General features: G+C 34.9%; 3 protein-coding genes across 3 annotated transcripts; all 3 read left to right on the forward strand.

The window, feature by feature from the left end:
- Positions 1-4,720: 4,720 nt before the first annotated feature.
- On the forward strand, positions 4,721-10,664 carry LOC110904286. The gene is made up of 4 exons (XM_022150128.2): positions 4,721-5,861; positions 6,282-6,385; positions 7,941-8,611; positions 9,473-10,664. The coding sequence occupies exons 1-4, from the start codon at positions 4,854-4,856 to the stop codon at positions 10,489-10,491; spliced, it is 2,802 nt and encodes a 933-aa protein (XP_022005820.1). The 5' UTR covers positions 4,721-4,853; the 3' UTR covers positions 10,492-10,664.
- A 2,028-nt stretch (positions 10,665-12,692) lies between these two features.
- LOC110904287 lies at positions 12,693-17,880 on the forward strand. The gene is made up of 14 exons (XM_022150129.2): positions 12,693-12,846; positions 15,138-15,275; positions 15,386-15,497; positions 15,586-15,708; positions 15,818-15,922; positions 16,014-16,097; positions 16,199-16,314; positions 16,398-16,499; positions 16,590-16,703; positions 16,815-16,871; positions 16,970-17,036; positions 17,141-17,194; positions 17,272-17,346; positions 17,445-17,880. Exons 2-14 carry the CDS (start codon positions 15,253-15,255, stop codon positions 17,571-17,573), a joined length of 1,161 nt encoding a protein of 386 aa, XP_022005821.1. The 5' UTR covers positions 12,693-12,846; positions 15,138-15,252; the 3' UTR covers positions 17,574-17,880.
- Positions 17,881-20,861: 2,981 nt separating this feature from the next.
- Positions 20,862-23,300, forward strand: LOC110904288 (UDP-xylose transporter 1). Its single transcript, XM_022150130.2, has 9 exons — positions 20,862-21,044; positions 21,168-21,211; positions 21,284-21,413; positions 21,695-21,879; positions 21,985-22,052; positions 22,145-22,277; positions 22,424-22,585; positions 22,685-22,957; positions 23,075-23,300. Exons 3-9 carry the CDS (start codon positions 21,293-21,295, stop codon positions 23,168-23,170), a joined length of 1,038 nt encoding a protein of 345 aa, XP_022005822.1. The 5' UTR covers positions 20,862-21,044; positions 21,168-21,211; positions 21,284-21,292; the 3' UTR covers positions 23,171-23,300.
- The last annotated feature ends 552 nt before the right edge of the window (positions 23,301-23,852 follow it).

Raw genomic sequence — 23,852 nt, forward strand, 5'->3', positions numbered from 1 at the left:
ACATAAAACATATTATATTTGATCCATTTTATTTTGAATAGTACGACTTAAATAAATTAACACATGTCAAATCAAATTTGTATCTCATTACTATTAAGTTGTCTGGCGCATTGTTGCGGCATTTCGAAAAAAAAAATGACATCAAAATATAGATCATTTGAAAACGTACATAAAAATAAACACGTATACGTATTATATTTGACCCGACTCATTTTCCGAAAACAAATTCAAGTCAATACGTAGACCAACCGAAAATGTACATAATAATAAGCATAAAACATATTATATTTGACCCGACTCATTTCTGGAAAAAAAATTACGTCGAAAACCTAATCAACTTGAATTCTTTTTCATTTTCTTTATTATGAAAATAATACGTATATAAATATGTATTTAAATTTAGCCTTTATACATTATTAAACTTTTATTTAAAACACTTATTAAATTAAAAAAATTAATCTAATAAATTTATAAATCTATAAACTTTTAAGAATTTATATACTTTATATGTTATTAAACTGTTATTTAAAACACTTATCAAATTAAATTATTAATAAGGTTTAGGACTTTATACAATTGATAATATATCAACATATTTAACTTTTATAATATCAATTTCATTTAGTTTTAAAATATGGTGATAATGTGAAAACGAATAAAAAGTGTTTTCAAAGAATGCATGTTTTTATATACGTAGGTTTGTGAAAATATGCATTATAAACATTCACTCTTTTACTAATAGGTTGTGGCACGTAAGGTTTATCAACCTAAACTAAAGCTTAGGGTCACCAAAAAACAAGGGTCTCCAATTTTATTTCCTTTCATATATTAGACTTGTTTTTTGCCATTTAAACAACGTTTCTAGGCCCAAGATTTATGATATACACTAGGAGTTTGCATTATACACGCACACAACACATCAACTCTAGTTACTTGCGGTATCTTTTGAGTAACCAATGTGAAACTGATTGCGGATTGAGCGAAATTAGGGCCAAGATTAGAAAAAATCATCGCTACGGTTATTCAGTGTCTCACATCTCAATTCCTTTATACCAATTCAATAAGGGCCTGACTTTGTAATTCGCTTAGGGCCTCCAAAAACGCTGAAACGACCCTGACAAAGACAAAGCCTTGAGTTCAAGTCTCACAAACGATAGGGTTTAAAGGAAATTTTGTTTAAAAAAAATAAGGGATATTGGATTTTAATAATCATAAGTTTCACCTTTTGGCCGATAATAATCCCAACTTTAAGAATTCACTCCAATAATCCCAACTTGTAAAACTTTGGCCGCCATTGATTTTTTTCAAACATATAAGAATTTGGTCTCCTCAATAGATTCAATTACACCTAGAGACTCCTTAATTGATTTAAGTGCATCTACGTCAGAAAAGGATCAATGGCAGCCAAACTTTTACAAGTTAGGATTATTGGAGGGAATTTTTAAAGTTGAGATTATTATCGGCCAACAGGTGAAACTTAGGATTATTAAAATCCAATATCTCTTTCTTACCAAAAAATAACGAACTCAAGCTGGTGTTACCTATTTAATTCCGCAATCCATGTTGTCTAACTCATCCGCTTCTGGTCAATTCATATTGTTACATCTATTAGGGTGCACGGGGCGTAAGCGGGGAGGGGCTTCGATGACCGTTGTCCCCGATCGGGAACACCGCCGTCATCAACGCGGGGACCCGAATCGGGGAGTGATATCGGTGTGGAGTCACCGCTGTGTTTGCACGAAGATTGAGGAACGACTAGTTTGAAACAGTCGGATTTAAAAAAAAAATCACTTTTTTAAAACATATATAAATAACCATCCCATTCGCTCAATTTTTTTATACTCAAACCATATCAACCTCACACATTTTTTATACTCTCCAACCACACCCACTTCACTTTATTTTTTATACTCTCAAACCACACCCACTTCAAACCGAGCAATGGAGAACCAACCCCGCGAGGCCAAGAAAAAAACTAAGGGACGGGGCTCGCAACCGTCTCGTGGTGGTTCGAGCGGTGCAAGTGCTCAACCACAACCCCCTTTCGGATACACTTCACAACCCCCATTTTTTTTCCAACAACCTTCACACCCCTCGTTTTACAACACCCAACAACCCAATTTCGGCTATTTTCAAAATTTGTTATCAATGGACGCTCCTCCTCAATCCCCCGTCTTCGACCCATATGCTTTTTTTTTATTTTCTACTTTAAAATGTCTTTTGTTAAATTATATTTAATTTTTATTGGTATTTTTTTATAAACATGTCTATTTTCAACAAATAAATAAACAAAAAAAAATTAAAAAACCGAGTCACCTATGAGGGGAGTGCCGCCATCAATTTAGGGTGTTAGGGGAGTTTAAGAGGGGAGTTGACGTGGCACAAGACGATTGGTTGGGCGTAAGAGAGGGGACTCACCTCTTAGGTGAGTGCCCCTTACACCCTTATGTATATCCAATAAAAATTAAAAGAAAAAAATAGATTAGTTACAACCAGTGTCTTATTAAACTGGAATTAGTCACCTAAAATATTTATTGGTTTTACTTTTACCTGAAGGTTATAACGTTGGAACCATAGAGTTAACATAAGTCCATAGCTATGTGGTCAACGTCAAAGGCGTTATTTCCCGTTTGTTTCCCATGAAGGGTTGCCAAAGTTTGGCAAAAGCCATAGAGATGATCAACTTGCTTCATGTCCATGCAACCAACAAAGTCAACCAATGCCATCTTTGACTTTGTTAAACTATTAGCAATTGATCTATCGCTTGTGGTTTGATTCTTGAATCTTGATGCTTGTTTTGCTGAACAAGAAAAGGGTTTTTGTTTTCTGGTTTATCACTTCATGAAAAAAGGCGGTAAGTGGACTTCTATATCCTTCATTTTTTATTTTTTATGGCGTTGATTCATTTTATTATATATATTTATAATCGTGATTTGTTCTTGAAATTTGGGTTTGACAATATGGTCTTGTAGTGCAATTTAATTTATATGCTTTGTGCATACGGAAGCATCATCAATGTTAATATGTTATGGATTCTGCGTTTAAAGTATAAACCTCCGTTTTGAAAATTCAAAGGTTTTTTTTTTTTTTTTTATATTCAACTTGTTTTTTCTCCTGTATAATGACATAAAGTTTATTGTTTCCAACTTTCCATAACTAACTTTGTTTTATAAAAACTTAATGTTCGGTTTATCTTTGACTCATATATTCAACTCTGAATATTTATAACCTTTTGGATTTTATAAATAGGTCATTTTTGCAATATAAACCAAATTATATTAAACTCTGAATGTTTATAACCTTTTGGATTTTATAAATAGTTCATTTTTGCAATATAAACCAAATTTTATTATTTATATTTATATCTAAACATTATAAACTTTTGTTATAAAACTTATAAACAAATTATTTGTTAATTAAATGTTTGTGCATAAAACTTTTTTAATCTTTTTATGTAAGGACTATAATACACAACTACCGCATGAACCATCGTCTACCGCTTACCACCACAACCTAGCAGGCTAGCACTACTATCACAAAGAGAACATAGAACAACAATAAAAACCTTAAACACATAAGATATATATGTAAACAAATCAATAAACCCAACTGTACAAATTAGACCCTAAAGTGAAGACGAAGGCCCCCAAAATAAATCAATTGAAGACAAGAAACCAAAAAGCACTAGATAAATTCTTGACCACACCAAACCCTATATCGAACAATAACGCTAGACCTATAAACCGGAGGATTAAAAAGATGAATGTGATGCAAGAACGAAAAAAATCATTATATGCGACAATGACGAACGTGAAGAAGAAAATTGGCAGTGAACCATAAAGTGGTTCGATAGTGGTGGTTGTGTGACGATGGTCATTGGTAAGATGGAAAATAGAGGGGTGGTTGGAGGCGACCTCCTGGAGGAGGGAGAGGCGACAACAGTAGCAGCAACAACAACAACAAAAACAACAATAGAAGACGTTTAAAAAATGAAAAATAAAAAACGCCTATGTAAAATAACCATTTTATCCCTTAGCTAAATAAGTTTTTAACGGTGATTAAAAATTTGGACTCAAATAACATATTTTAAATATGTGAGAGACGAGAACAAACAAAAAAAATGGACTAAAGTAGCAATTTTCAACAAACAACAAAGACAAAAATTACACTTTAACTCATTTAATAAGTTAAATTTCATATGAAATCTTCTAACTTTCATTTGTTGGAAAGTTGTATTACATAGGGTAAAATGAATTTAAGTAAATTCAATCATTTGTTGGAAAGTTGTATTATATAGGGTAAAATGAATTTAAGTAAATTCAAAAAAATTCTGATGTCATTTATTTTCCAAACAAACAAAACAATGAAAAAATTTATATGGCCTAAACTAAATGGAAAAAAGGTATAAAACACGAGAAATCAAACCGGTTAAAGTGAGAATTAACATTATATGTGCTTTAGTCTTCAATACATTCAACTTGAAGCATAAAGTGATCATATAAAACGTATTATTGCACAAACTTAAATATAAAATTACGTATGAATGTCATTTTTATAATAAAAGTAGGGGTAACTAGCAATCAAAACGAGTGGGGGCCATTTTATACGGCAACAAAAGTGGCTTTTTTATTTAGATTTCTTGAAGTAGGATTAATCTTTATGAGACATCGTTAACCCATGTGACACTTCTCATGCTAATTGCTTCCCCCCCAACCCCCTCCCCCTTTTTGTATATAACGTCCCTATTTTATATCTTTTACCACACACTTTCTTCACATTCATTTTCATGATCATTTCCTTTATTCATTTATTTCCGATCTTAGACAAAACTCGCATCCATACAGGTTTCGGAAATGGGGCTACCCCGGAATCCAAACTCGAGAAGCGCGGATTACCTAGATGGAATGCTAGGCGACTCGGGTAAATCTAGCAAATGGAGGCCGCAAAAGAGCACATCGGCTCGACTCGTGACACTCCTAACTTGCCTACAATTCGCTTTCGCGGTCTACGCCACTTTCTTGCTCTATTACATGAGCCCGTCCATCGATTTACGCACTCCCAAACCCGACTTCGCATGGGCTTCAAGAATCGCCCAACAATGGAAACATTACATAATCCCACCACATGTTGTCACCCGGTACCAAGAATCCGCCTCTAACCTTGTTCTCGAACCTCAACCCATGATCTCGACTCCTTCCGAAGTTTGCGAGCATGAAAAGATCGAATTCGAGCAAAAGAAGTCCAACGACGCACTCATGATCAAGATCAAACGAGAACTTTACGATCAAGTGCGTGATTTTCAAGCCAAAAACTCGGGTACTGAGTCGTTAACTGAGTTAATGTCAATGAAATCGAAATGGGACATGAGTAGCCCCCAAAAGATCCCGAAAGTTACTGTGATCTTGAACCACTTCAAACGTAAAACACTTTGTTCCCAACTCGACTCGTTGCTACACCAAACGCTGCCGTTTCATCATGTTTGGGTGCTGTCGTTTGGAAGTCCTAACGAACTCGGTTTGAAACGGATTGTTGAGAGCTATAATGATACGAGGATAAGTTTCATTAGCTCGAGTTATGATTTCAAGTATTATGGGAGGTTTCAAATGGCTTTGCAAACTGAAGCAGATCTCGTGTACATTTTGGACGATGATATGATTCCTGGGACTAAAATGTTGCAGATTCTGTCGCATGTTGCCGGAACTGACAAGTATAAGAACTCAGTGTTGGGAAGTATCGGGAGGATCTTGCCGTTCCGGCAGAAGGATTTTACTTTTCCGAGTTACCGGAAGTTTAGATCGAAAGAAGCTGGGCTTTATTTGCCTGATCCCGCGTATGACATCACCGTCGATAAAATTGTTCAGGTGATACTTCTAAATTACACCAAATTAATATTCGTATTTTATTTTATTTTAGGAGCTTACTTAATATTTGGTTTTTCTTTGATTATAATTATTAGCTGATATGCATGCTTATTAAGTTTTTATATTTATATCTATTATATTTTTTATATGTTTTCTGGAAATTGTTAAATTAGAATAATGATTAAAGTAGTAAAATTTGGAAAGACGTCATTGGTTTCTGAAACGAAACGGAACGAATTAGATATCTGGAATTGTAATATTTCATGATAACTGAGGAAAACTAAAATGTAGTTATTGTCGAAAAAAGAAATTTTTTTCTAAGGAATCTGTACTGTTACCTACACGATAATTCTCTACTTTTGGTTATTAAGAAGTGTTGTTTTCATCATGATTGATATTATTATTGTTAATTTATTTTAGGTCGATTTTCTCTCGAGCTCTTGGTTTCTTTCAGCAGAGCTTGTCAAGACTCTTTTTATCGAGACTCCTTTCACATTCATGACTGGGGAAGATTTGCATCTAAGGTATGTCAATAAGGGGTGCCGGGGCACTCCGTTATAGTATAACGGAACCGAACTTCCACGCGTGATGGGCCGCCGCCACTACAACTACAACGCGTTAATGTTCCACGCGTTAATCATTTTCGTGATGGTGACAACGCGTTATGGTTTATTTTTGTGAGGGTATTTGTTGGTTGGGGGGAAATTGTTGGGTGTGGTGGTGAGTGATGACCACCCCCACTAAAAATGGTTGTGAGTGATGGAAAAATGGTCAATGACATGGCGAAACTTGATTGGTGCTTGTGAGTGATAAATTCTATCACTAGTGAAACCACCCCTAGTCCCCTAAGGGGAGGAGGGATGGTCACTAGTGATAGATTTCTATCACTCTCACTATCCAATCAAATCATGCCATGTCATCACCTAAATATTCTATCACTAGTGATAGAATTGTAGTGGGGGTGGTATCACTAGTGATGGAATTCTATCACTCCCAAATTTTTTTTTAATTTTCATTTTAAAATTAGAAATTAATAATAAAACACTAAAATATAAATTTCATTAAACTTAAAATTTCATTTTATAAAACTTAATTTTTTATTTTAAAATTTCAATTAATTTCAATTAAAATGACCGAACCCAAAAGCCCAAATTGATGAACGAACCCAAAAGCCCAGTGAAAGGTTCGTCACAGAGAAGGTTTCTCAAATGAGAGAAGGGTTCATCAAGGCTAATTAAGGTTCGTCAAGTAAAGAAGCAAAACATTCAAACTTTTCAACGCGTGAAGGTTTCAACGCGTTATCAACATGGCGGCGGCGGTGTTACGTGGGAGTTTCACGCGTGATGGGGTGGTATCACGGACCACCCCGCCTACTCTAAGAAGTGATTTTTTTTTTTTTGGTAAAAAAAATAGCATCACTGACTGATATAAATTTACACAATATCATACATTGTGTGTATATACCGTTTTTTCTTATAAACTGTAACTTAAAATTATAGTAATTGTTTCAATCTACCTGCCTCTATTGTTATTGTTATTAACAGTGTATTATGTTCAAAAAAAATATCTTTATTTAATGGTTAGGTGACCCTCTATAATAATTATTTAAGAAAGTATATGTTCATGAATATGTGAAGTATTGTGAACATCACATATTTGACTTAATATCCATAATGTATTGGGTACATATCCAATTAGATTGATTGCTACAGTCCCTTATTTAACTAACTTCATGCAAATACACGTCATCTTTTAAGCAACTTGTTCAATTTATTTCAATATTCAAACCGTCTTTCTCTTTTGTAAAATTTATATTCTTTATTAGGTGGATATGACATGCTGAATTTGTTTTATATACTCCGTATATGACTATTGATTAGGTAACAAAGCACATTGAGTTGGTTTTATTTTTATCCTTCATATATGATTTCTGAAATATTTATAAAAATAATGTCTATATGAAATACACCTTATAAGATAAATACTCATACATTTGTCTTTGCTAGAAATTGGGTAATCTTTTGTTTAATGTTCATATAAAAATAACTGATAATGAATTCGTTCGACTTGCTATCGCAGCTACCAACTTCAGAAGTACAGAAATGCAGGTTCATTTGTGCTCCCTGTCGACCCAAAAGACAAGGAGACTTGGGGCGACAGTGAACACAGACTAGCGTACGTGTCTGAGACCACTGTCATATTTAAAGACGTGGTTACAGTCCGAGATGACCAATGGTGGCGAGCCTTGTCAACTGGCTACATCACTCAATGGGCCGCAATGAACCCTCAAAAAATCGACGCCCTTTTCTACGCTCACACGATAGAAGAAGTCAAAGCCCTAGGTCCACTCCTTGAGAAATTCCGATCAACCGTGGGGAAAAAGGCTTACATTGTGGTTCCAGGAGGTGGGTTTTGCTCGTGCGAGGAAGCCACTTCAGCCTTGCATTGGCCGAAAACAGTGTGTCGGGAAAGAAGGTTTAAGATTTTTGACTTGGGTGTAGGTGCGTTATCAGGAATTTCCAACTCCGAGGTGCCCGTTGTACAAGCGGTTTATGCTAGTATGAAAGGGCTGATCAAGGTTCATAACCCGAGTGTTGTGATCACGGTTGATGATATCGATTCAAATGTAAGGAAAGCACTGAAAATGGCTACCGAAAGTAATTCAAATAGTTCAACTTTGGTTCATTTGCCTAGATCATCTATTACAAAGGTTCTTTGGATGGCTGATCTACGATCTACAGCGTTACCTAGTAAGAACAATCTTTGAATCTTTCGATTTTTATGGTTTTCTGTTTTCGGTTTTCAGAGTATCTTCGCTCCAGTTTCTTAGGTTCTACCATTTGAGCTTAAAAACGTTGGGCCTAAAAAAATGGCCCATGAGTTTGAGCTGAAATTTTGGGCCTAATAATTTTGTTAGTTAATGATTAACTGATTATTACCTAGTTTCTTAGGTCCTACCATTTGAGCTTAAAAACGTTGGGCCAAAGAAAATGGCCCATGAATTTGAGCTGAAGTTTTGGGCCTAATATTTTATTTTCAGTTAATAATTAATTGATTATTACACATTTGGAACTAAATTTTTTGTGTTACACCATTATGTACAGTGGCGAAGCTTGACCCGAATGACCGGGAGGGGGGGGGGGGGGGTCAAAAACGTATGTACCCAAAAAATTCTATAGAACCGGGGGGTCGAAAACGTATATACTCAAAAATTTCTAAACGAAAACTACATATGTAACACTACTGAGCGAAAAGTTCGGCGGGTCGGACGCCCCTCCCCGCCCCTTCTATACTTCGCCCCTGATTATGTAATACATAAATTTCATATGATTGATTTAATCTATAAGGTTCAGTTTTTGGTTGATAGCAAAATATAAACCGAATCAAAAAATCGGTTTTAGAAAAATAAAAATAAAACCAACCCCCCGGTTTTGTTGGGTTTGGTTATTTCGGTTCGGTTATGCTGGTCATTTCGGTTTCATACACACCCGTACCGGGATTAGCTAGTATCCATCAATATTTTAATCTTTAGTTCTTTTTGTTAGTAAAATTATGCAGTAATCATCATAGTTTTGCAAGTATGACTATTTACTTACAAACTTATCTTGCAGATTGGAACCGGATGAGGGTATCCGTAAACATCATCACTCAAAACCGAGTCAACTCGCTAACAAGGCTACTCAAGTCACTAAAGGATGCATATTACCTAGGAGACGAGGTCCCAATAAGCTTCAACATGGATAGTCGAGTCGATGAGCCAACTCTCAAGCTCGTAAAGACATTTGACTGGCCACATGGCCCGAAAACCTTAAGGAGAAGAATCATCCAAGGAGGATTGATAAGAGCCGTGAGCGAAAGTTGGTACCCCTCATCCGATGACGACTTTGGTCTTCTTTTAGAAGATGATATCGAGGTGTCCCCGTATTACTACTTATGGATCAAATACGCACTTTTATCGTATCACTACGACCCTCAAGTTTCACTCCCCGAACTATCCTCCATCTCGTTATACACACCACGGTTAGTCGAGGTCGTTAAAGAACGTCCTAAATGGAACGCGACTGACTACTTCAAGCGCATCCATCCAAACACGCCGTATCTCCACCAACTACCATGTAGTTGGGGCGCGGTCTTTTTCCCAAAACACTGGCGTGAGTTCTACGTGTACATGAACATGAGGTTTACCGAAGATGCTAAACAAAACCCCGTACAAATCCCGAAATCAAGAACAAACGGATGGCAAGCGTCATGGAAGAAGTTTCTAATCGACATGATGTACCTTCGAGGTTATGTGAGTTTGTACCCGAACTTCCCGAACCAAATGAGCTTCTCAACTAACCATATGGAGCCAGGTGCTCATATTAGTGCTAAAGACAACGTTGTTCGCCATAACAAGACCGATTTCGAGGTCCCATTGTTGAAGGATGATTTCAAAACTTATTTGCCAAATGGGAAGATGCCATCAGCTTCAAAGTTACCATCTTTGAACCTTTTTAATCAAGCAGTTTCACTAAAAGGGTTGAAGTCAGCAGGGTCAAAGTTGAGACAAGATGTGCTTAACTGTACCGTTACTGAAGTGGTGGTGGTTGATCATGAAACTGGTCTTCCTTCTCGTTGCGCAACGTTCTGATCACAAGTTATGATCTAACTGATTCATTTTTATGTGTTCTTTAATTTTCTTTAAATATATCTTGATGGTGTAATGGAATGAAATTAGAGGGTGAAAAGGGTGTTGAGGAAGGTTTAAGCTTGTTGGAATTTCTTTATGGTAATCAAAGCCAAAAATTGGCAATCTTATTAGCTTCTCCTTGTGTTCTGTTTTGATTCAATTCATGGTTTAATTTCAATTTGTTGGTTTTTTTCTAGCTTACCTTAATTTTTACTAGCATATGTATATGTACATACACGTATCATCTATGTGTTTGTGCATATATGTTATATGTATCCATATGTATTATAACATTTTCAAAGAACCTTACACAAATCAAACCACGAAAATATGCAAAGTTTGTCAACACCTCACACTAGGGATGAACTCGGTAACAACCGGTACCGAACCGGTACTGGTAATGAAAATACCGGTATCAAAATTTCTAAAAAGTGGGTACCGGTACCAAATATAACCGATACGGTTCGGTACCGGCCATATTGAGAGTAAAAAGCGGTAACTACTAGTATTCTACTAGACCGGTACCGAAAATGTTTCGGTTCGATCAATTCGATACCAGTACTATTTATTCATCCCTACCTCACACTCTATAGACCGTGGATTTGTATGTGTGGGTTGACAACATGCCATAGATAAAATACAATTTGAAGTAATTATTTTCTTATAGTAATATCTTATTTTTAACCAAAATATGTTATATTAAATTCTCTATTATAGATTATACTATAGATTATAGATCATATATATAAGAAACAAACAAACAAATATTATTATTTGAAAAAGTCTGCATCAATACAGGATGGGGCGGCATTCGCATTGTTTTCAAGTTCCATATGGCATTGCTATGTCCAATATCAATCTCGATACACATGCTTTCTTGTTTTGTGAATTTTAAAAATTAGTCTTAATTTTAAAAGAACCATTTTATTAAAAAAATATAAAACATCTCACTGATTGAACTTGCTTCGTAAATTAATAAACAGTAAAAAAGTTAGCATGGAAAACCGTATGCAGGGCTCAACAAAAATTATAGAGTAAACTTCAATTTTACATCTTGGTGATTGAGGGTACATACATTTACACCCTATTCTAAAATTTTTGCTGCATTATACCTCGTATATGTCAAATTGGTTCAATGTTGGACCAATGCCCTTAACACCTTTTAAATATACCTTTATTGACTAATGGCCGAGGGGTACAAGTGTACAACATTACTTTCATATAACTTTACTTAATGACCTCAATAACAAACCCTTCCATATCTACCGGATTTTTTAGAGGATTTTATTATTGAGGTCACTAAGTAAAATTGCATTTACTCAAATCATGCAACACGAGCTATTTATTCTTAAAACAAGTATAACCATAGTAATATTAACATAGCCGTTTTAATCGTATACAAATAGTTTTTCTTGATACTATATGGAGGTGTTCATATTTTTTTCAATATTGATAATTTAAAAATATGTAATAATATTATTTACATAGTATAAATTAGCAACAAGTTTGATGCATTGAGGGTGTTGTACTCCATGTTTTAAGGGTTTTTCAAAAAAAAATGATATTACATTTTTAACATAAAACTACGTGATTTTGTAGTTTTAACACAAAAGTTTTTAGTTTTTTTTTCCAATTTAACCTCAAAACTTTTTACTTTCAACTTTGATCCCCTATATTTTTTATATTTCGCAAAATTTTCGTTTTACGTTTCGTCTTAAATTTTGCAAGTTAACACGTCACAATGTGCGTGTGTGGTTCAACGTTTCTACGTTTTGTGATACATTTCATTCTAAATTTTGCGAGTTAACACGGCGCAACGTATGTGTGTGGTTCACTGTGTTTACGTCGTCTATTTTTCCCTTTTAACAAGTCCGTCACAACGCACAAGTCCTAAATCGAGTTAGTTATTATTTTCTATTTTTATATGTCGGTCTAATTTCTCCAACGTCGTAATTTCAATGTTAGTGAGCGTTGGCTGTAGTGTGACATTGATGCTATTTATTACGTTTTTACGACCCCATCACAACACGAGGGGCTTAATACTAGTTATCATTGTTTTGTCAGATGATCCAAAATAAATTGTTTATAATTTTGTTGAGAGAGCAATAAAGAAAAGGATGGGAGATCAAACTGATATAGTAAGATGGACACCTGGTGAATTTGCATAATGAAACGGTAACAATGTCAATTATTCTATCTTTTCATTAAGAAACAATTTTTGGCCGCAATAAATATAAAAAGCAGTTCCAACAATTCATACCGAAGTCTCTGGAACATAACTACAGCTTTTCTCTCTCACCATCGTCAACTGAAACTGTAAGCATCTGCAAACCCTAATTTCTCTGTAAATTTCAATTTCCTTCACATCCTGCATCCATTTACGTCTAATTAAGTTGCTTACATGTATCTCTGACACATTATTGTTAATAATATGATCGATCTCTGTATTACCGTCAAAACGATGTGGTTAGGGTTTGTTCTGGATGCGTATTGTGCTTGTAGTTATGATTTACTTGTTTGCTTCATTCGGAACTTTGAATTCGCGTTTCTGCAAGTTCGGATCACCCTGATTTGAACTTAGATCTTAATTTTTTTACTTCATGTTTATTAATTTCTAATGTGGATATAGTTGAGGAGATTTTGAATGTAGATCAAAGTTTGAGTAGTGTAATTGGTTTGATTTCTTTTGAATCGGAAGAAAAACGGTTGAAATGTGTAGTTTTAAACGTGCACGATTGAGTTTATACAATATGTTTAACCTTTAGCAGGCAAAAATTAGTGGAATATTAAATTTAGGGACCGTAGAGTTATTGTTTATGAAGTCAGTATTTAGATCTTTAGGCTTTAATTAAATCTTAACATAGGAATGTATGAATGATTTTCCTAGGAGTACTACAAAGAAGAATGAAATAATGGATTACTGATATAAATATATTTTATGGATGCCTAACCAATTTGTGTTGTACGGTTATGACTTTCTCGTTGTTGGTATCATCTATGATGATTAGTTTACCAAAAACCACCAATTTAGGATGATTCTCACCAACTTATTAGAGTAACAGGTTGGCCTAACCTATCAAATATAATGGACCCTTTGTGAAGTTGAAAATATTTAAAAATCAAAATAATCAGCTTTCTGAAACTAGATAAAAATTGAAGTTGAAAGGGGATTAAAAATGGAAGTGACTAAGATTGCCTCTGTTATATGATCTATTGAATGGTTAAATACGTGAACGTGTTCTATTTTTGGCTAATTTATACCAAATTACTTGAAAATATTGGGAGAAGTACTCCATTTAGAATAACAATTTGATAAATTCGTTGGGATTTACAATATACACCAAATTTCAAATGGATGTGATTATTTTGCATATCCAATTTAAAAAAAAAAATATGTTGTTTAAAAAAACAAGTTTTTACTTCAACTCACAGTTTTATTTTAACTTCTAATGCATATATATTTAAAATTTCAATACAAATACACTTTTCAGTGGTTTGCAATCTAGCATGATATATTAACATATTGCTGCTAAAATCATGGACAAGTAGGGTGCAATTTATCTCATCATCTGAACTTTATCTTATAAAGAATTTTAACTAAAACAAAATGGTAATGGTCTGAATCCTCATGGGCTAATGGATACATATTGAAAAGGAAATGCGTTAGCACTCAAGGTATGCACAAAACCATTTCATTGATTTTGTCCAAATTTTAACATGTTATAGCTGAATATATATTATCAATTTATATATCATTTAACAATTCATGAACAAGTTCAGAATTCTCAAGAAACATAAGGTTTATCTAATACAAGGTTAGAAAGTAAGCGTACCGTGCCACCCATTTTGATCCTCAAATGTTTGCATGTGTGCGCTATGTAGACATTAACCATTGCGTGAAGCCTTACAGAGACGGACCAGTAGGGATGGCAATCAAACCCGAACCCGATGGGTAAACCCGAAACCCGACACATTCGGGACGGGTTTGGGGTCGGTTAATCGGGTTTGGGAATAGCTTTTATTTTTTTCGCGGGTTTGGCACGGGTTTGGGATTTAGTGATATACCCGTTTACCCGACCCAATTACCCGATAAAGTGTACCCGTTTACCCGATATAATTTCTTTTATATTATTAATATGTACATATATGATACATCCATTTTTACACATATATGTATTCTATTCCGTATACGTTGTAGTTATTTGATATATATTTTTATAATAACAATACAAAATGTAACCGGTTAGTAGTTACCCGTAGATACCCAATGGGTTTTGAGATGAATATACCCAACAAGTAATTTTTTTAAATTAACGTGTATACCCGAAACCCGCGGGTATACCCGATACCCGGTGGGTATTTACCCGCTAGAAACCCGACGGGTTTTGGGACGGGTTTGGGACAAACTTATCTAATCGGGTTTGGGTTTGGGATTACCTAAACCCGTCCCAAACCCGACCCATTGCCATCCCTACGGACCAGTCACTCGTTGTATAATTATTTTGTAATACTTAAAGATGTGGTATCCAAGTAATTTGAATGTTGTTTGCTATGTTATTCTTATCGTATAACCTATTCTGTGACACTAATCGTTACATGTATTTCAGGTTCTCTAGACCTGGTAAAAAACTGTACTATAGTTTTGTGGATGATGCTGTAAGTCTGTCAGGAATTGCTCGCATAATTACTAGATATTGACATTTGAAATTGAGCACTTTTAACATGATGAAAGGGATGCATCGCAGGTTAGTTCAGATATATTTATAGGGTCACACTTTTTGATTTGTTTCATTAAAAAGTAAATTCTGTTCGGTTGAGCGATATTAATTAATCAAATTTGGTCTTTTTGATCCAGCGGTGTTTTCAAGAAGTCGAATGGTACAGCAAAACTAATTATAACTACAATTATGGGAATTGTTGTTGGATATTTCATAGGTGTTTCTTTTCCATCTGTTTCTATTACCAAGGTAACTTGCAAATCTTGGATATACTTTTACAGTTTTACTACAAAAAAAAACCATATATTTGAATTTTTGTTACTGTAACATTTTGCAGGTTATTTTACCTTCAAGCATTTATTCACCCTTTGATATGACAATGCATGAGGATCGATCTAAAGCTCTTGAACGTAGTTTCCCCGAAAATCTTGGTTCGGGTAATACACCCGAAACACCTAAGGTATATTTTCTTAGTATATGTATCAACCTGATTAACATGCATGTATCCAATACCATGTTGTTTATTTATGCTTATTGAAGTGCCGCCTCATTGTATCTATTTGTACCAGATCTATGTTCCAACAAATCCTCGTGGTGCTGAGTCATTGCCCCCAGGAATCGTAGTCGCAGAAACTGACTTATATTTGAGAAGATTATGGGGTGAACCTAGTGAAGTATGTTACAGATTTTTACTTTTTTGCATGTTCAAGATGCAATCTATGTATTTTTATACTGTAGCTACCTATAAAAGTGTTGAATTTTCAGGATTTGAAGAAAAAGCCTAAGTACTTGGTAACATTCACAGTCGGTTGGGGTCAAAGGGGCAATATTGATGCATCAATAAGAAAGGTTCCACTATATAACTATTTTTTGTGTTAAACATAAAACGATATTCTGTGTTTTTTTGTATGTGATGCTTATTTGAGTTTCCCGTCATGAATATTTTGTAGTTTTCTGCGGATTTCCAAATCTTGCTTTTTCATTACGATGGTGTAGTTACCGAGTGGGATCAATATGAGTGGTCAAAGCAGGCAATACATATTAGCGTAAGGAAACAAACAAAATGGTATGTTTGAGGTCCTTTTACGTTCATGTTCATCACATTGTCATTCCTATTTATGTTTATTGTTTTTTTACTTCTTAAAATAGGTGGTATGCAAAGAGGTTTTTGCATCCAGATATTGTAGCAGCATATGATTATATTTTCATTTGGGATGAAGATCTTGGTGTTGAGCACTTTAATGCGGACAAGTATTTCTCTCTGCTCATGAATTGTTTATTTAATTCTAAATTGTTGGTGTGTATATCTGTAAAATTAATTCCGTGCGCATTGGATTCCAGGTATATCCAGTTGGTTAAGAAACACGGGTTGGAGATTTCTCAGCCCGGTCTTGAACCGAATAATGGATTAACTTGGCAAATGACAAAGAGGAGAGGTGATAAAGAAGTTCACAAGTATGTTACATTGTTATGATTGTTTAGTAGTTTATATTCGTATAATGTTTCTTATAATAACTTCTTGATGTGGACCGTACTTAAGTCGCATATGCTTTTATTGGTCCACAGAGACACTGAAGAAAAACCAGGATGGTGCAGCGATCCTCATTTGCCTCCCTGTGCAGCGTACTCTCTCTCTCTCTCTCTCTCTCTCACTATGACGTCGTGCATTACATTTATCTACGTCACTTAAGTTTAATAATTAATTTTTCTACTTTATTCAGATTTGTAGAAATTATGGCTCCTGTATTTTCTCGGGCAGCTTGGCGGTGTGTGTGGCATATGATTCAGGTAAATTTACATTTCAACTATCAGTACTATATGGTCAAATGGCACATGTGCACATTGTTACCAATACAGTAATCGCTAATATTGGCTTTGTTATTTGCTTACAGAATGACCTGGTGCATGGATGGGGGTTGGATTTTGCACTAAGAAGATGCGTAAAAGTCAGTTAATCCTTCTATTTTCTCATCATGTACCTTATTTTTTTTTTCTGCAAACATTGACTTTTTTGACCTCACAGCCTGCACATGAGAAAATTGGCGTTGTTGATTCACAGTGGATCATTCATCAAGTCGTTCCTTCCTTGGGTAGCCAGGCGAGTCATCATTTTGTTTGAAGTATTAATTATCTATCTTTTGACTTCCTTTTTTTGTTTACTTCTCACACGATTGTTTATTATTATTATTAATTCAGGGTCAATCAGAGAATGGTGAAGCTCCATGGAAAGGGGTACGTGATAGATGCAAAAGCGAGTGGGCGTTGTTCCAAGATCGACTTGCAAATGCAGATAAAGCTTATTTCAAGCAGATTGGAAAGGAGTGAAGTGTTGCTTGCTGTAGGAAGATATGTATGTACATTGTTTTGTTTCCTTTTGACCTTTCATCCATGTTACGAAAGGTGGTGAGCGTGACCAAAGCCCGCTTGAGGTGGCTTCTGTGTTCGCCACAGGGATCCATAGCACAACATACTTTGTACTCTAGCGTGATATGATTAGCAGAAAAAATGTCGGCTTTTGTGCATAGTTTAAGATTTAGCAGAGTGGTTTTCTTTCTGTTCGGATGTGTTAACCTGACATACGTTCTGTTTTTATTACTGTTTGCAACTTGTCCCACTAGTGCTTTGGAGAATACTGTTGTCTTGTTTTGTATATAATTTTTTTTTATTTGGGCAAAAGTTGACTTGATTACATAAACTAAGTGGGATTAAGAAATATGAAATATCAAAGAAGCCCAATGGAATACTTGAATTCACAGCCCACAATCAAAGCCCAATGATTGCTAAACACCCAAATATGTGCATTTGGGTTGGCCCTGTTTAGTTTTGTAGAAAATCAACTCCGATCTATTCAAAACATCAAATTGCTTGTTGTTTTGAGCCTTTATATATTAGTGATTAATCTATTGCAAGTTACAACGGCGGGCTTCCAAGTTCCACCACACCACCGCGGAACCATACCCATAAGACATTATAGTGGGTATGTTGACTGATTCCACCATTAGATTAGCCATAAGGATTATAATGGGTTTGTTGATTGTCTCTAGACTAGATGGCTAATCGGATACCTGTGATGTGACAAACTGGTAATCAAGCTGTAAGATCGATAAAGAGAAGACGAACACTTGAGAGAAGAAGGGTAAAATCCCATTCAAATAATCGATCTTGTAGTACTGAGTGATTCTACTTAACACAATTTCCTATAGCCCCATCTATTTCTATTATTGACATATGACCTCCTATACTCTTTATCATAACAATATCTTTATCAAACATTGAGTTAACAAGGTATAGCAAAGTATAACTCGGAAGTGATTGCTTTTTTTTCGTCTTTATAACTCGAATTAAGTTATTTTATATATCTTTGAAGTTGGATTCACCTTTAGTTTATTTCCATTTTTCAAAATTAAAAAAAATCTGGATTCAACTTTGTAATCAAACAACTACTTGTGAATACAAACCATGGTTTCTTAATTTGTCTTAAACTAGTTCGTCATAAGAAAACAACTACATAGAAAATTATCAATTTGTTTATACAAAAATTGTAATTCGATAGAAACATCCCATCTGTTTTTTTGTTTAAATAAATCTATATAAACATGTGAGAGTTGGGGGTCTATCTGGCAGTCTTTCTATCCTCAATGATAGAGGTAAGTTTTGCCTACATTCCACCCTCCTCGCACCCTACCATTAGCTTTGCTATTTGCGGGATTTACTGAGTAGGGTTGTTGTATATAAGGCTGGAGGGTGTGGTATAAGCTCCTATGGGCTTTATCACGCCACGTCAGATCCACCTAGACGCCACGTCATATGGGAGGCTTTAAAGCCCCTCCCTTTAACTTGCATGCAATGGTTTAAAGTCCTCTATTAAACAAAATTAAAAAAAAAGATTTTATTAGTTGAAAAGAGGTGGGTCCCACCTGCACACCCCTTTAACACTCGTTAACACCATAGCGAACAAGGGGTAGCGCCCCCTTTTAACAAGCACAAGGTGGTTGGTGGCGTCCCGGGGCGCTATAGATGTTGATGTGGCAGGGCAGCGCTAAGCCACACCGTGTAGCCTGAACATGTGAAAACCATTTTAGTTGCGCCAGAAAACTATAGCTATCTGTTTTGTCATGGTTATACCTTTTTTATTGACACTTACTAATAAAAATAACGAATACATCTTTTTCTAAACCGTCATATTTACAACAACAAAAAAAAAATCATTTTTTTTATAGATTGTTACCTTTGATATGCATATAAGATAACAAAACGACCTAACAATTGAATAGTCATTGTTAGGCTACTCTTTTTGGATTAATTTTCTGAATCTTAATGGAAAGTAGAATGATTTTGTGGAGTGGGTTAAGAGGGTACATCAAGGTCAAAATTAAACTTACAATTATTAATTATTAGTAAGCAAAGGTTGTTGAGTCCAGGTCCAAGCTGTTTGGAGGAGTATTATTCAAGATGCCTTCATTCCACCTAACATATATATTAATGCAACTATTTTAATACATTTATGATTTTCTATTACATACAAGTAGTTAAGCTTTTAACATGTTTATTGCACGCTTCTTGACTTAAAAATGCTTTTGAGCCACTATATATGTTTATGTGCATATAAAATAAAATTATCACTTATAACCATAAATATAATCACATGTAATTAGATATTGCTTAATAGTAGTATAGTACTAGACATGATAATTACGTGTTATGCATCAAACAAATCTTTTGTACATAAAAATGTAATAATGATGCAAATAACTAAATATAGAATTTAAATGCTTGTTCAATACAAAAACAGTTCTATATAGAGAACTATAAGAATCATATAATCACTTATAATTATTGTTTGATCTGTAATACATAAACAATTATTTGTATAACACTATGTGTAGTGAAATAATTAAAAAGTGTAAAAGATACTATCATGTAGTAAGTAGGGATTTAATGAAACTACACATTCACAAGGGTACAATGGTTTAGCTAAAATTTAAATAAAAATAAAAAAAATAAAAATTAGTGATTGGTCGAAATAATTGTTGACTCCATCTCTATCTCCTTCACGGTGTTTGACACCCCTTTTATTGGCCGAGGACGATAGATCACTATCCTCAATTTTTATAAAGTAAACTTTATGAGCACTATATATCAAGTTTAGTGATGTAATTAATAAAGTGAAATTACAATATCAACAACCATGGGTCCTGACAAGTTGGTATAATGGTTATTCACTTGGTTTCTCTTCTTGAGGTCTCAAGTTCAACTCCCACTAGCATCACTTTGAAGGACATTGGTGGTGGCAATGAAGTTTAGAACTAGGCCTCTCTAGAGATCGCCAGTTCGAAACCGAGCCGAATCGGGTTTTGCCGTAGTGGGCTTTCGGGCGGCGGGTTTTCCCCGGAACTGGTGGCTCGGGTATGCATCCAACTTTGACCGTTACGAAGAAGGGGATACATTTGCTCAATTAAGGACATCCCAGGATGCTTATCCGATGATTTAGTTGCCGTTAAAAAAAATAAAAAAAAAAAACATGGCATGAATTTAAATTTAGTTTTAAAATAATAACGGCTATAGTGAGAATAGAAACAATATATATTAGTTTTGCCGTCAAATCGAAGCAAACATGGAAGGAAGGAAGAATTCCAAATATTAGGTACCAACCAACCGCTGATGAAGATGGGACGCACGAATTATAAACCCCTTCTTCTCATTTGCCTTCAATCTCACATTCTGCTTCATTTCAACTAATCATCAACTGCTGTAACCACCGCCTCTTCTTTCCTAAATCTAGTTGCTGCTACTTAGGTATTCCAAGTTTCGATTCAATTATCATCTTATTTTACGATCGATTTTCTGCTTGAATGATTGATTATGTCTATGTGCTATCAAGTTGTTTTGATTTTATTATGTTTTTCAACACCTTTGCAGGTGCTCCTAAGTAATTCTCGAATTGCATACGAATTCGGTTAAAGGTAAATCTTAAGTTGTGAGTTAATTTATTGCTGAATTAATTTTTAAAATATTTATTGTTTTGTAATGTATAGAAAAAGAAGATGGGAGAATTGACAGGGTTCCAGTTGGGAGTTATTGGTGCATTGTTTCTATCAGTGGCATCATCAGTCTCCATTGTTATATGCAACAAAGCTCTGATGAGCAATCTCGGTTTTCCCTTTGGTAAACACTTTTATTTTCTGATATCTCTAGCAACTTGTAACCATTTTTGGTATTATCAACGAGTTTTATCCGCTTTTAGATGGTTACAATGGGAATAAATAACATTAATCTTGTTGATAGGCCATCGCTCTCATTGAAAACAACTTCACCAAAACATTTTCTTTCAACTAACTTATTTTCTATTTCTTTATTCGATACTATGCTTTATGCATAAACGATGTTAGAGATGGTTTATACTAATAAATGCGTACTAAAATAACGTAATTTATGTTCATGTGAAGCTACAACGTTGACTAGTTGGCATCTGATGGTAACATACTGCACTCTTCACGTGGCACAACGTTTAAATTTCTTTGAGAACAAGAGAATTGATATGAAGACGGTGATCCTATTTGGCATCCTAAATGGCGTTTCAATCGGTTTTCTTAACTTGAGCCTTGGCTTTAATTCCATTGGCTTTTATCAGGTTTGTCTTTCTTCACTACCCATAGGCCATAGCTAAGTGCATGTTTAAAAAAATATGCCTTTAATCATAATTGTAACACGTTTTATTGATTTTGATGTTTAACAGATGACCAAACTTGCAATCATACCTTTCACCGTCCTGTTAGAAACTGTTTTCTTGAAAAAACAGTTCAGGTAAACAAACATATATGTATCGATAGTATCTTTTTAACTAACTTTTGGAGGATATCAAGTAAACGCTATTTTTGGTTCATAAAAAATTGCAGCCAGAAAATAAAGTTATCGCTTTTCCTCCTACTTCTTGGAGTTGGCATAGCATCAGTGACAGATCTTCAGCTCAATTTTGTCGGCACGATTCTCTCACTTCTAGCTATTGCCACCACTTGTGTTGGTCAAATTGTATCCTTCCAGTTTTTATTTTTTTTTTATTGTTTACAGTTCCTTCATGTTACATTGGATTAACTGGTCTATCCCAGAAAAATGCGACAAAATTGGAGTCATTTAGAACAATGTCAAAGTTATTCTTAACAAAATTTGACTTTCAGCTAACAAACACAATTCAAAAGAGACTAAATGTGTCATCAACTCAGTTACTGTATCAATCAGCACCATTTCAAGCAGCTATTCTGTTCGTCACAGGCCCGTTAGTAGATCAGTACCTCACTAAGCAAAACGTATTTGCTTTCAAATATTCACCTCTTGTTTTGGTATCCTTCTTTCACCCTTCTCTTCTTCACTATCGAATATTACAGTTATAGGAATTGTTATTTAAGTAGTTGTGATGAGATGTGTTTATAATGTTGCAGGGATTCATTATCCTGTCATGTGTTATTGCGGTTTCTGTGAATTTTAGCACATTTTTGGTGATTGGCAAAACATCACCGGTTACATACCAAGTTTTAGGACACCTCAAGACATGTCTTGTTCTTGGATTCGGGTATACTTTATTACATGACCCTTTCACAGAGAAGAACATAATCGGAATACTTATCGCCATTGTTGGAATGGGGCTCTATTCTTACTTTTGTACCCATGAAAACAAAAAGAAACAGATCGTTGATCTCTCTCCAAGCTCTCAGGTATTCACCCGCAAACTAACTACTTCAAAATACTCGTGTGTGTGTGTGTGTGTGTATTTTGTATCTCTCGATTTTTTTAGCATGATCTAATTAAAATGATTTTTTTTTTCTTCTTAGATTAAGGATAAAGATAGTAACACACCTCTTTTGGGACATCAAGAAAAAGAAAATCATTTTGAAGCGAAGAAAGCAACGAAAGACTCCCTTGTTTAAGCTAAAGCGAGCGGTAGGGATTTAAATGTGTGTAATTTCTTTTTGTGATGTAATTCAAATGAACATAATGAAATTTTGATTCTTTTCTCTATACTTGATTTGTATATATTGATGGGTTTGTTTGCAACTACGATTGGATTTATAACTTTCAAGTTATTAACATGATGTGTTACTCATTGGCCCATTCACAACAACATCCTCAACGCCTCACTTGAAAAATATCGTGAGGAACCGGAACTTTTAAACACCTCTTGGCTTGGGATGTTCTTCGGCATAGCTCAAAATGGGCTATGATTCCCAAATTGCTTCAACAAATGAGTGGCTCTAAAAGGAAGACGTTGAATAAGCACGACTGGTGGTTCGGATGCTCGTTGTTTCATGGATCTTAACGAGGATAGAGATGAAGCAAACCCAAAGAACCACAATGCCCAGTCAGGATGGACAAGGCAAAGACCAAACGAGCTAAAACGTCTTTGGGGACTAACGAAAAAAATAGATTTAAGTTTTGGCAAAGTTGGAAAGTTTTGAAACCAGATACGAGGATGCGGAAATAGAAAAATTCGTTTGAAAGAACTTGAGAAAGAATGAGAGGATTTTAAGGTGTTAATGTTGAACACCGACCACCTTGAAGGTTCGGCTCGTGACGAGCTCAAATCTTAAAGTCAAAATTCTGAAACGGTTT

Source organism: Helianthus annuus, chromosome 14 (genome assembly GCF_002127325.2).
Source record: "Helianthus annuus cultivar XRQ/B chromosome 14, HanXRQr2.0-SUNRISE, whole genome shotgun sequence".
Lineage (NCBI taxonomy): Eukaryota > Viridiplantae > Streptophyta > Magnoliopsida > Asterales > Asteraceae > Helianthus > Helianthus annuus.

What these genes read in the sequence shown, in the direction of transcription:
- LOC110904286 (XM_022150128.2), top strand. Translation starts at nt 4,854, where the DNA reads ATGGGGCTACCCCGGAATCCAAACTCGAGAAGCGCGGATTACCTAGAT. An exon ending in CCGTCGATAAAATTGTTCAG is followed by an intron (nt 5,862 to 6,281) that starts GTGATACTTCTA and finishes AATTTATTTTAG; the next exon opens with GTCGATTTTCTCTCGAGCTC. An exon ending in GGGGAAGATTTGCATCTAAG is followed by an intron (nt 6,386 to 7,940) that starts GTATGTCAATAA and finishes TTGCTATCGCAG; the next exon opens with CTACCAACTTCAGAAGTACA.
- LOC110904287 (XM_022150129.2), top strand. Translation starts at nt 15,253, where the DNA reads ATGATGAAAGGGATGCATCGCAG. An exon ending in ATACACCCGAAACACCTAAG is followed by an intron (nt 15,709 to 15,817) that starts GTATATTTTCTT and finishes TATTTGTACCAG; the next exon opens with ATCTATGTTCCAACAAATCC. An exon ending in TATGGGGTGAACCTAGTGAA is followed by an intron (nt 15,923 to 16,013) that starts GTATGTTACAGA and finishes TTGAATTTTCAG; the next exon opens with GATTTGAAGAAAAAGCCTAA.
- LOC110904288 (XM_022150130.2), top strand. Translation starts at nt 21,293, where the DNA reads ATGGGAGAATTGACAGGGTTCCAGTTGGGAGTTATTGGTGCATTGTTT. An exon ending in CAATCTCGGTTTTCCCTTTG is followed by an intron (nt 21,414 to 21,694) that starts GTAAACACTTTT and finishes GTTCATGTGAAG; the next exon opens with CTACAACGTTGACTAGTTGG. An exon ending in CCACTTGTGTTGGTCAAATT is followed by an intron (nt 22,278 to 22,423) that starts GTATCCTTCCAG and finishes TTTGACTTTCAG; the next exon opens with CTAACAAACACAATTCAAAA.